General features: G+C 36.8%; 1 protein-coding gene across 1 annotated transcript in view; it reads right to left on the reverse strand.

The window, feature by feature from the left end:
* The window catches only part of ADAMTS6 (ADAM metallopeptidase with thrombospondin type 1 motif 6), a 158,764-nt gene that overhangs the window by 96,296 nt on the left and 48,297 nt on the right, over window positions 1-14,171 (reverse strand). The window contains exon 8 of the mRNA XM_055699675.1: window positions 3,525-3,568. Within this exon, the coding sequence (XP_055555650.1) occupies window positions 3,525-3,568 (44 nt within the window). The remainder of the gene's footprint in view (window positions 1-3,524; window positions 3,569-14,171) is intronic.

Consider the following 14,171-nt stretch of genomic DNA (forward strand, 5'->3'; position numbering starts at 1 on the left):
AAAAATTATCACACAACATACTGCAATCATAATTTAGTGCCACTAGAGAAAGATCTAAACATCAGATTTATTTAATGTATTCCTCCCTAGAGTTTCTTATCTGAGAGCAGCAGTAATCCTTTCTGTAAGGAAATTACCTGCTCAGTTAACTACACTATAACAAAAAAATGTCTGGAGAATGTGTAACTTTCGTTAGGGTATGGGAGGCATGGGGCAGGGAACAGGGAAGAGTGTAATCATACTCTATACAAGCAGGCACATCAAATTATTCTGTTTGGACTAACAGTAAGCAAGCATAAGATGACAAGTGCTTCCTGGCTGTGTCCACATTAGCAAGTAATTTGGAGCCATAGGAGCAGGTCAGCAGAGTGAAGCACTAATACTGAGGCTCCTCACATATCTTTGTATGTGGGTTGGACGCTCTACTTTGGGCTAGTTTAATCCCACAGGCTGAACATATTTACTACACGTGTGGTTCAAAACTTTCTACAGGGGAAAAAAGGTCTAGTGGTTTAGACCCTGTTTTGCTGATTGACTGGATACCAAGCAAAAATTATTTCCAAATCAAATATAAGAATAAATTAAGTTTATTATATTACAAAATAATAATGGAAAATAGCATGCAATGTGATAAAAGGAAACAGTACTAGTACAGGTACATTATGATAAAAAAGCAATAGGAGCAAAGCATCAAATCATTACTGCAAAGCATTACAGAGACTAAGAAAAGAACACATCACCAATTACACTGTTAACACCATCCAGGCCCACACTTCAGCCCCATGAAAGCCCTTTTGCAGCTGGCACCAGGAGTCTTTTGGTAACTGGGAAAATTCCTACATGGTGCATCCACCCATAGGTGAGGCTCCTGTCCCAGTCCCGGAGCTTGCCCACCTTTATACTCAGTGAAAAAAACAAAAATAGTTTACACACCTAGTGTATGTAAACTTTAACTTTAGGCTAAGTGCAGGTGTGCACTATGTCATGATTTGTAAGGTTCACACATGCCAGGGATGCTGGCCAGACACCCGAGTGTGGTGGAGTTACTGCCATGACACAGCTGCATTGCATTTATTGTCTGGATGGTCCTGCTCATATCTGGCTTGTTCAGGGGGCTCAGGACACACACCACCTTCTCATTAAAGTTGTCCTTGAGCTCCCTGAGCTCACTGTCCCAGTTAAATAATTTCTAACTAAAGTAATCAATTTCATAAACTTTCACCACAGACCCCAGTGTCTCCCATAGGCAGATATGGAGCATTTAGGGAGTGTGTGTTCTGACAGTTTTCCCCAAAACAAACCTAGTTTGCAGATACAAAAACTACTATGATAACCAAACTGACATGGGCAAAAGGTGATAATGTGCATTGGCAGAATTTGCATCAAAACAGTACCACTGCTATAATCAGTCTAGGCACACCCACTGAGGACAGGTTAAAACATCAGAAGAAAAAAGACTACCCGTGGAGAAAAATCTGTTGGGTTTTTTGTTGGGTTTTTTTGTTTGTTTGTGGGTGGGGTTTTTTTTCAGGAAATACAGTAACTACAGTTCACCTATGCTATTCTAATTGACTAGGACATGCTGAAGACAACGTGGCAATACTTATATACGAGCTGTCATGTTCCTCTGCAAAGTCTACCACACTTGAGCAATAAAGTCATCTCCATGTTCAGATCTTGTAACTGAGCGCTTGCTGCAGTGACTTACAGGAGCAGATTAACACAATCCCATACCATGCTTACAGAAAGTGACAAAGATCACATCAAGAACTCAGTCCATGGCTCAGATTTAAAAACTGAGTTGTCCTTCACTGGAGCCACAGATGCACTGCAAAGACATCTGAGGTCTCTTTTCTAAGAGGTTCTATGAAAGACTCCCTGTTTTAGGAAACTTTAATAGGAAAGAGATGTCTATGCCACACAAAATCCTCTACTTCCACTTCTTCCTAGAACAGCAATGATTCAGATTTCTTTTGACCTTTTGAGACTTCTCTGAGACTTTTTCTCACAAACTCCTTAAATATATGCTTAAACTTAAGTTACTGTGGGTCCCTGGGACTTACGCATATTAAATGACCTGCAAAGGAGGGCCACAGGGGCCTTGTCTCTTCTCCCATTCAATGTCTATAATCCAAATATATTGTTATGGTTGTGTTGCCAAGTGTCCTAGAACACTGAGTTGGAACTGATACCATATGTAATTTTTATTTTTAAAATTATTTATTTATTTATTTAAATCGAGCCTTTTGCTTAATAAAACATTTGCCAAAGCCTATCCTCTGTTTAAGCTGGATTCACATGAAGCAGAATTTACCTTTATGCCAAAGTCTGACACAGTAAGAACTGGTACACTAATGACCTGAGTTAAAAATATCACATAAAAATATAAAATAGTTCACATGTTTCTATGACACCAATGTAGGCAGTCTCTTCCATTTTGTCTCCTCCACACAGATGTCAAAGCAGATCAGTTACATTTAGAAATTAATCAGCATCATTTGCCTTTTACTAAAACATGCTGTGGATATTGTTTATGCAGATGGCAACATTCTGGTACCTTTCCCCATGCAAACTACATCGCTGTGCCAGAAGCATCTTGCTGACTTGAGCAGGACTGGTACAAAATTAACACGAGTTAAGGCTATCAAAGTAATTCAGGAAAAGACAAAGTAAATACACTTGTGAGCTCTGATTGAGAAAAGTATTAATAATTTGAATTTGAATAATCAACTTAGAATTGTATCTTTAATTACTTTGAGAAAGAGGCTTCTGAAAAGATGGAAACTGGAAAAATCTAAATAAATGTTACATTAGTCTTTGAATAATATCTGTCATATCATAAAACACTATTAAAGGTAATAACTATAGTACAATAAATAACATTTGGTGACAAATTTAGGTACAGATTCTACAGAACAATAGCTCTCCATCCTGCACCTAAGGTTGCTGTGTGCTTCTCCATTATGAAACCTTTGTTTTCAGTAGTTTCAATGTTACTGTAATTCACATCACTGTGGTATTTTTCTGTAGGTCTGTGAAAGAAACAATCTGAAGCCATACTCTCTGTGTACAACACAGCAACATAAACGTCAAAGACATAAACATCAAAGGCAGTTTCTTTCAAAAGGGTTGGGGTTTTTTTGGTTGGTTGGGTTTTAAGTGTTCTGTGGTCTTTGAGTTTTGCTTTTGTTTTGTTTTTGTTTTTTTTAAACAAGATCATGGAGACAGGTTAAATGTACATACAGAGCAAGTTCTCTTCTGTAACAACAAAGTTTGAGTGATCTGATAGTTTTTCTCAGAACTACAGCTGCCAGAGAAGAAACACACAGCAGCAGCTCACTTAAGCTTCCAGCAATGTAAGAAAGCCAAAACCCACCAAGGTTACTTTTTATTGTTCATGTTTATAAAACTGCAAAATTTTGAAAGCATAGCCTTAAAAAGATCTAATAGGTCAATAAAACAATAGGCAAGTATAAAGCAAGGAAACGGCAAATACAAGCTGAAATTTCTCCTTATGATCTTACCCAATGTTCCACAAGGCTTGTTTTTGTAAGTGCAGATATCATATCTGTTAAGGAGAAAAAAATGTAGATAAAATATGTCAGAGAATCACATTGTAATATATTTTGTATATTTGTCACATTATCTGTATCATAATTCAAGTTGTCAGACCACAATCAGCTTAATTATGTGCACCCAGCTGGTGTTGTTCATTTTCTACACTCTGGTGTAAACCACAAGCTGCAGTACACTCACAGCCGCTGGCCTCAGGCCAGTGGGACACCTGCCAGTGAGAAAAAAAAACGGTTAAAGTGGATCTTTGTAATCACCGGCTCCATAAAGCAGTCTGCCACGCTGTTGCGAAGTTACAGCAGCATTTCTATAGGCTGCTACTGACTCAAAAAACTTAATTTTACTTTTTGAACATAACTGGAATCCTTTTACAGTCTCACACCGATCAGCTAAACAATACTAACAGTAAACTCTACTACTTACACTTTGATTCCAATTAAAACTGTAACTCTCAAATATTACACCAACAATTACATATTTTAAAAAAATCTTATGAACTACCTTTATAGCTCCCTTGTAATTATATTCCAATGATTATATGTGCCTTAAGTGTATACTATAACAAACGAAAAACATTTTCATGAAAAGCTACATAATACCTTAAGAATTTTCTATTTCAGATACAATCTTTCAAATACAGAAGCTTGAGTTTTTGTGTAGTTAACATGTAAGTATCTGGAGCTGAAAATGGAATTAAAATGTCTTCTGTGACATTGCTGATAGTAGCAGCACTAGTCATGCAGCAGCCAATTTATTAATTACATCTTCATGTTTTGAATATACAATCCTATGATACAGCTAGTAATATGAGAACACTCCTATGTCTTTGATTTTTAAGGATTTATACTGAATTCCTTGTATGTTTCAGAACAAATTCTACTCTTTTGAACGGTGAGTGAAAACAAACATGAAAAGATAGCATCTTTTATGCTTTATTTTTTAACCCAAATACTAATTTCAGGCAACCGGACATTTGTGTTAAAAATAACCTAAGGACTCATCACTAGGAGTCTGATCACAAGAGATACACCTTCCAGTGCTAAAAGACTTATGGTCTGTCTGTAAGCCAAATCCATGGACATAATAACAAAGCTTAAAATTTGGAACAAATCCAGTAAACTCTCTATACGTGTAGACCGCTGTGACCACACGGAATTCCTGTGATTTTTGAAGGTACTAAGTGTGGAGTAGTTTGTGGGATTAAGCACTAATTTTGAACTCAAATGTTCATATATACAGAATCTCATCAAAGTGGTTCAAACTCTGCCATCCTATATGCACATAAAGCTCTCACTGATTTCCCATTTGCTGTTTGGGAAGGGGAAGGCAATCAAATCGCATTCCTATATAAAATATGTTAGAATATAATCAGGTTTTGTATGTCACAAAGCTTTAAGATGACACAGATACAAAAATAGATTTTTACTGAATATTTCCCTACTTTAAGATATTTAAGGAAGTAAACTTCTTATTTCTGCATTTAGGACAGGCCTGAATCTAATCCTATTGAAGTTCATGCAAAATTATTCCTCAAAGAAAGCAGACAGGGCTCAAGCTGATTTGGTGAGAAAACCCAAACTTTGTCAAATTCTTCAAAATGTAGTTTAGAATTGAACACAAGGAACTCTGTGCAATACATGGGAATTACTGGTCTTCTAATGCTTTTTAATATCCAATGGTAATGCGGGGGGGGGGGGGGGGGGGGGGGGGCACGACAATTAAAGCTAATTATCCTTAGATAAAATGGATGTTTAAGAAGAAAGCCAGTTCACTAAGCTCAAGTAAAATGCTATTACTGATTTCAGCAGAGCTGAAAATTTGCCCTTATGGTCTGAATCTGCTTACTCTTATACATCTATGTATCTGAAGTTACTCCTCACTTTCAGTTCAGTTTCACAATGAACTGTGGTAAGAGAGAATTATATGAATTAAGCACCTTCCTTGATCCTGTTACATTTTTGAAAAAGAAAGACCACAGTATCCCTGTTTATGCTGGGTAGCAAGTGTTCTTCATTATGCATAGGCTAGCATTTGTAAGAAAACATGACGACAATGGAACTTAAACTAGATAATAAAACTAAGGAAAACATTTTTATTTTCCAATATACTAATTATTTTTGTAAGAATATATCTAAGTACTAATGTGTTCTAATTATGGCTTCATTAAATATTAAAATTTTATAGGCAATAATTGATTTCCTGTAAGGTGCATTCATATACTCTTATGCCTCAGTTTATCAGAAAAAAAAACTCTACTGACTTACTTTACCTACATCTTCAAGCCCCCCCCCCCTTTTTTTTTTATTTTCTTCCTTTCATATGGATGATTTCTGCTCGTGATTTGTTTGAAAGTTCTTATCATTTTTATGTACTAAACTGCTCATTTCCATCATTTGCTTCTGTATATGATTTAACCATATCAGCCTGTCTGTTTTGCTTTTGACACCACCTCCTCTAACTGTATTTTGAATTTCCAAGGAGTCCATTTAACAAACAGATGCTGGGTTCCAAAATGCAGAAGACTACAGAGTCAGTAATTGCCAGATAGTAGTTTCAAGCCAAGAAACCCCTGAAATGACAAATTATCCAGATTACCCATGGGATTCAATAGGTCTAATTGCTATTAAAAAAAAAACAAACCAAAAAACAAAAACAAACAAACAGAACAAAACAACAACAACAAAAACCACCCTCACCCAAACAAAAAACCACAGGCAACAACAACAAAAAGAAAAAGAAAAAACCCCAAATGCACCAAAAGGAAAGAAAGAAAAAAAACACCACAAAGGTGAAGGTAAGTCATAGCTCTTAGGTAAGTACCTTAGTAAATACCTCAGGACCCCAAAGACAAGCAAAACAAATTTTCAAGCCAACAGTTACCTCAGCCAATGATGAAAAAAGGTAACAAAAGTCATGAGAGTTACGCAAACACAGTTTGCAAGATGTTAAAATGTTTTCTTCTTGATTCACTGACAAAATGTGTAAAAGAGCCACCACCCAACATTTTGAATGTATTACAGATGTGCAGGTTGCAAAAAACATCAGGATGAGATGGCAGCCTGATCATTCTGAGATGGCCAATGAAATCCTTTGCCCAAGTCAGAAGAGAACATCCTATGCCTCTGGGTAAAATGGGTGCATATATCCCTGAAATGTGACCAGGCTGGGGAAGTGGAATGTAGAAAGAGGTATGAGGCAAGATTGTTGATTGTGCGTCTGTTCCCACCCTGAATGGATAAGTCATTTGATGAGGCAGGCAGGGAAGAGGACTGGGGCTTCTGGGCACAGCCGCAGGGGTGCTGTAACAAACAGGTGGGAAATACATGATGTATGTACAGTTGTTACTGACAACTCTGACTGACACATCAGCCAGAAAGGAACCGCAGAGACAATTATCAGTTCAAACAGGATGGCCAAGAACTGGAGCAACAACAGCCTCCTGTCATGCCATGAATCAAACATGAAGTGTTAGTGTGCCCTCCTAGGGGACTTAGAAAGGAAAAATACCTAGTCTTTTTTGGCAGGATATGAGCATGTCCCGTGCTGAAATATACATCTATACCACTGAATTAAAGAATGAAAGGGACCACAGTCCTGGACACTGAAATTCTATTATCTGTATTATTAAACTGTTTTACAAGTCCATCAAATCATTTAAAAAATGTTTCTTGCACAGATTTGGCTCATGACAACAGCTAGTCACAAAAAAAATTCCCATGAAAATTTCAGAAGGTGGCCACACACAATTATGAACAGGCTATACATACAAAGCTACTCTGTTCTGCAGAAATCAGCTTTATTAGTGTGGACACGAGAATTTCTGTGGCAGTGGTCCTCAGTGTAAGAAAAAAACTCAGTGACGTATTTATTTAATTTATTAGTGTACATGCAAACTACAGACTATCTCTTGAAGAAGCCTCAGTTACCTGCAACTCTGACTTCCAGAAAAACCCTTTCCTTTGCAAATCTGATGAGTAGCACGATCCTGATCATTTGACTAAGATCCAAATCAAACAGATAAGAAAGATGAGTCCTCTGTAAATAATGTAAGCACTGCTCAGTCTTGTCAGGTAAGTTATTTGCAGCTACAGCCAATCTCAGAACCTTAGAGGAAAGAAGGCATTTCTCTCCTATCTAGCTGTACATTGCAGGGAAAGGAGAGAGGATTCGTCCTGATCCCTGTGCAACCTGTTGGCTTGCTGGCCTAATGCATGTAATTGTGCAACTAGGAAGTTCACACAGAGTTCTATGTAAGCAACTGTATTCCCTAATTTAACAAACAAAAAGAAAATGAAAGATGTACAAAATCACAGGTTTGAACATTAGAAAGCATCTCAATTCAATCATGCCTCCACTCACCCCTACCTAGCATAAAAAAGTAAGTAATTTATTCCAGAAGCTACATAGAATAAAAAGCTATTCCTTAAAAGCTACTCAAATTCATATTAAGACTTGTTTACAAAATAATTGAGAACACCTGTACTAGGTTATCCAGTTCATCTGCCTCTCCCTCCACAGCAGTCATTTCTGAGTGCTTGCAGAGAAAACAGGTCAGCACAGACTTACAACTTCCCTGACAGAAGTACCTCTGTGGCTTTGAGAACTTCAGATGTAAAGAATGCATCTTAATTGATTTTTCTTCTAGTGTCTTTAGCACTTGGTTAATTCCTCCTTAATCTTAAAAACAAATTAATTCGATGTCCATCTGGGGGATGTTGTTACGTCTTTATCAGCAAAGTTGAGTCCCTCTGTCCCAGTAGAGATCTCTCCCATGCTGAATTTTGTTTTCTTTTAAGTCAGATTAATAAATTGAACTTTGTCAGCACTGCACCACCACACTGTGCCCTTTCTGCCACCTTCGTTTGAGCTCTAGCGCTTTTTAGAGTTTCTGAAGCATATGTATTACAATTCAGAAAGTTGTTTTCATACTGGTATTACAGTAGCAGATACAAAGGCAAAACTAATTACTTCTTCTTACATGTTAATATCTATTTATATGTTGAAGGATAACATTGTCCTTTCCACCAGTCTGATTATGTGAAATGTCCCACTGAAGGAAAAGAGTCTCTATAAAGCACTGTCATTACTAGCTGTATATTACTGGAAATGTTCACTGTGCCTGGAAAAAAGACTATCTGCATCAAAGTAACACTGAGATAGAAATACACCTGTAACAGGACTGGAAACATATATGAATACTAGCATTGGTTACACTTTGAAGAATTTAACTAATCAACAAGAAGAATAACCCACATCACATAGCTTATTTAACACAAACTGTTCAAAACCAGTACAAAATACAAGCTACTTACTTATAAGCATGTAAACCTGCTTTAAAATTACCTGAAAGCTACCAATATGCCCAAGTAATATTTGAGATAGAGATTGACAGAAATAACTGATGCTTTTAAAGAAGCATCTCTTAATGGCAAAAAGAGTTGAGAAAATAAACACACACACAAAAACCCCACACAAAAAACCCACAAAAAAACCCACAGTCACAGCAAATTGCTGAGGAAAAACCTGCAAAGATGACTGGTACATAAACATTAAAAGTACATTAATAGAAGAAAACTGAAGCTAGACAAAACCAACAAATAGGAATGACTGGACATAAAGCTCTTCATAACTGAGACAGACGAACACGTACCTCATACACATACTAACTACTACAGGATTTGCCTATTAACCTGCTTGAGAAGGTTGTCAGAAAACAAGTAAAGCCTAAGACCTGCTTCTGTCCTGAGTAAAAGGAAACAGAGCTAACTACTACAAATTATTAAGAGTTAACTTCTAGGGAACATATCCAAATATGTTCTCTCTGAAAGGAATGGGTTATTTTTCACATGTTTTAAACTAAGTTTGACCAAACCATACTTTTTGACACTTGCTTTTTATTATTGAATGTTTCAACAATAAGCTATTCAAATAATGTCCTTTTCATATACCCTTGCTCAACAATAAATATAACAGGCTCATTAGAATTTAGTTATTTTTTTATTTTTACTCTTTATGCTATGCAACAAGATTTATCTATGTACCCAATCATGTGTCTCATGTTTGAATAGGTGTTAAAAGATCACACACCACACACACACACACACACACACACACAAATAAATTAAAAAATTAAGTTAACCTGGTTCCAATACCCTAGGACTATAAACTGAACTCTGAATCAAACTGAAATCTCAGACTTCCCTTAAAGGATCAAAAACCTCAAGCTATCTGAAAATTCCAACTCCCATTTCTAAATTACGGAAAACAAAAATGAAAAAACAATGAGTAGCTTGTAGTTGCACCATGCTCTTTTGCATACCTAGACTGAGCTATGATTAAAAAGTGGTTATTTTGCAATTGCAGGCAATGTCACTAATGCTAGAGAATTGCAAGGGAAAAACAGTTAATGGAACAAATACTGACTTTTGGTCAGTTTTTATAAAAAGCTTTGTATCACAATTCTTCAACACTTCGTCACTCATAATTTGGTCATTCATTAGATTTGTACAGGTTACAAACAGCAATATTCTTTTATAGCACAGTATTTTTTGATGTCTTTCTAAAAGCTTTACTACAACATATCCTTAGCCTTAGAGAAAGTGGTACACCACAACAGCATTCTGCCTTAAAATAAAGTACACATCTTATTTGGTTTCTTCCTCAAAAACCTCAAACCAAAAAGAGCTCTTTAAACCAAGGAAGGAAAAGAATAATATACATGTTACATATCACTCAACAGAAATAGCTTTTTCTATTATTAGTTTTCCATGTCTTTAAAACTACCACAGACAACCAAAGTCTGGCTCTATTGGACCTTCTTCTGATACTTAGCTTGTGTGGAAAAATAACGTTCTGAATTACAGCTAGAAAAACTCTTTCTGCTGTAAGTCCTAAGTCTCCTGATTTATATGAAAAGAAATATTTTAAATAATTGCACTGTAGAAACATTTCCATACTACTTTTTCTACACTGCAAATGCACTTAGAATGGTAAAAATTAACTCCATTCTGAAACAATTTTTCTAATGCTGTCATTTGTCTTCATTAATTTTGGCAACGTACCATTAGAATAACAGTTGAAAATTTACCATAATCAGTAGGATTACTGGTGTAATTAGGACAGATGTACAAAGCTTATTTTGAGATTATGATTTATTAAAATATTATTTTTAAAAATAAAAATAATATAAATCTCAACATAAAATCCACCTCAAGTGTCTAAAAGTTTTTAAATAAGTTCATGAAAAAACACATCACTGATAAAAAGCCATCATACCCAAAAAACAGATGAGTAGCTTAAAAATTTGTTATTTTGAGGAAATAATACATTTAGGCTTTTTAGTATCTGCTTTCTAAGTCAATCTATATTTATTTAGATTATGACACTCTTCAAGGTTTATTCTACACCTACCCAAACTGAGAGCGTCCTTTTCCAAAGTAAGCTGCATACAGAAATGTGTTCTTAGCAGCTACAGCAATGAGAAGAGAATAAAGTACAGACTAACAAGTGTTACAAACTGTTCTGTCAGAATCTAGTTAGGCTTCTAAGACAGACACCTACAGAATCCTAAAAGCAATAATTCAGCATTCTACTAGTGAAAAAAGGAAAGAGGGGGAAAAAAAAAAATAAAAATGATTCAAACACCATCAAACTGCTGACTGGTTCAGATATGACACATCACAAAGCAATCTTTGCTCCTGGAGCGCAAGTCTTAGGAGGAACAGCTGTGGGAACTGGGGTTGTTTAGCCTGGGCAGGAGGAGGCTCTGGGGGACCTCATTGCTCTCTACAACCACCTGAAAAGAGTTTGTAGGCAGGTAGGGGGTAGGTGCTACTCCCAGATAATTAGCAACAGGACAAGAGGCAAGAGCCTCAAGTTGTGCTAGTGGAGGTTTAGGCTGGATATTAGGAAAAACTTCTTCACTGAAAGGTTGGTCAAGCATTGGAACAGGCTGCCCAGGGAAGTCGTTGAGTCACCATCCCTGGAGGTATTTAAAGAATACATTTATGTGGTGCTTAGGGACAAAGTTTAGTGATGGATTTGGCAGTCCTGGGTTAACAGTTCGATTTGACGATCTCAAAGGTCTTTTCCAACCTAAATGATTCTATGATAAATGGTTTAAAATAAGATAGCATAAAAATACAGATAATTCCTTGCTGTTGGCTGGTGTATTGTTAGCATCATTTGGAACTCTGGAAAATAATAACTCCCTTCCCTGCTTTCTTATAATCAGAATCTTTCTGTGGACCAAACATGACTGCAAAGTAATAAAGAATCAGCTCAACCACGATATATCATGAAGGCAAATGAACACTGTACAAACTCATTAGACTATTTCAGTTGACAATGTAGACTTCAGCATTACTCTAGAGACAGCTTTATAAGCAAATCTGGCCACTGAATTAACAGCCAGGCTCTTGTGGTTCCAAAGCCAGACCCCCGCAGGTCTTGGACTAGCAATGTCACTTCACTCCCTGCTCTGCTTTGATTTCTACGTCATTAGAATTTAACTCTTCCTTTCTCTACTCTGTATCTGACACATACAGGCTTACTGCTCTAACTCATCCCTCCCTCCTCCATATATTTTCTTTCGTGACCCTCAGGTAACGTAAGTTCCAGCAGAGTTCTCCCTCCACACCTTTATGATGACCAGAGATCAACTGGCTCAAACTATCATCAACTAGCTTATACAAATAGACCTATCCTACTATAAACATAAATTTGAGGGATACCCACACTGCAGTCATAGCAGCATCAAAAGGCTCAGCCTAGGGTAGCTACCTGAAGACCCACCTTGCTTACTCCAGTCTTTACATCCTACACCAAATTCTGTGCATCTGCATTTAACATCAGCACCCAAGCTAGCTAAGGAGGTTTGATGAGTCTTCAGCATACTGGAATCACTTTACTGATAGCAGTACAGACAGCATAAGCCATCACACAGAAGGAGCTCCAGGCCTTCTAGCAGTTGCAGCTCGATCTTAGATAAATCTGTCCTTCTTCTTCAGAACACGTTAATTCTATTTCAAGCTAGGCTTGAGGTCCCCTTTGACACTAAGACTCCTCAGCTAGGCATCTTTCAACAAAATCATTAAAAACCCCTTTTGTTTGGATAAACCATATGCAGATTCCAAAATGGTAGAAATCTGAAAATTAATTACAATGGTAAGACACAAAGCTTGCAAGCTGGAGGCTGTGAACCCATAAAAATGATCAGAGTTTAAACCTAGCAGAATTACAAGGAATGTTTCAGAGTTTTTATGCAGCATATCTAATTTTGCTCCCATGGGATAGTTCCTGATTCATAGGATATTTTTTTTTACCCTGGTGTATCAGACCTGTAGAGCTACCTACCTGCATGTCAATCATGACTTCATTACCATTCAGAGACAATTGAGAGATGCAGCATTTGCACTATCACACCATCACCAAAATGTAGGCAACACTTAACACGCTGTTCCTCAAAAGCAATTGTGTAGTGTTATTGCATTCTCAGTACTGAGCCAAAATTTAGATGGAGTTACATTGATGTGATTAGAGATAGCTGGCATAGAGAACAGAACAAAAATTTCTGCATATCTGCTCTAAGTACATTGCTAATAATTTTTCATCAGTACCTTCAGGAAAAGTCTGGCAACAAATACATAAAGCCTTTGTTCAGAACACACTGACTCAGAGCAGCTCAAGCAGCTTACAGGGCAATGCTTTTTTAGAGTGTGCTAATGCAACAAAGTCTGGGAAAAAGGAAGACTAGCAAAACTAATTACATAGGTGTGGTTGGGGGCATCCTGCCACATAGCAGAAAATACCACGCTAAACCGTTTATAGGAAGCCACTAGTCTAGACCTTTGGCAGGAGGGAAAAACAGCTAGCAGCTATTATTACTAACCAAGTTTTAGTTCTGTTGTAACAAAATAATGAGATAAATTATAGCAGAAACATATTGCAATTATATGTGTAAGTTTTGCTCTGGATATGGCCTTTCTTTCTTGTCGCACTTTCTGAGTATTATAAATTATTAGTTTACAAGTCTCTCAGAAGATCACACATCTTTATACACAAAATGTCCACTTTATCTGCCCTTACTCACACTGTATAAGGGATAAAAAGCTTGGTTCTTGAGGTAGGTTGTAAAGCGTAGCAGTTCATTAGAATGACAGACCACACCTGGTACAAAAAGAAGAACACAAAAATTGCAATATGGGCCAGGCCAAAGGTTCCAGTATCCCAGTACCCTGTCTTCACAATGATCTAAGAGAATGCTCAAGAAAGAGCAACAACAGTGCAAGCATAACATTGCAATTATCCTAATATTCTCCCAACTTCAACTATTTTTGGCTTAGATTTTTTGAGACAGATGTGCTTCTAGATATTTTTTAACTCTGATTTGATTTTTCTTCCTTGAAGTTGCCTAGCCAATCTTTCTTCTGCTAAGTTTACTGGGAAGCTTCTAGTTCTTATACCAAAAGATGCAATGAACAACTGTTCCTTATTTATGCCCTCCATACAATCTGTAACTTTTTAGATGACTGTAATATCCTCCTAAATCTGACTTTTCCAAAATTTGACTCATTCAAGTAAGACAGTCCTCAACTTAG

Source organism: Falco cherrug, chromosome Z (genome assembly GCF_023634085.1).
Source record: "Falco cherrug isolate bFalChe1 chromosome Z, bFalChe1.pri, whole genome shotgun sequence".
NCBI classification, from domain to species: Eukaryota; Metazoa; Chordata; class Aves; order Falconiformes; family Falconidae; genus Falco; species Falco cherrug.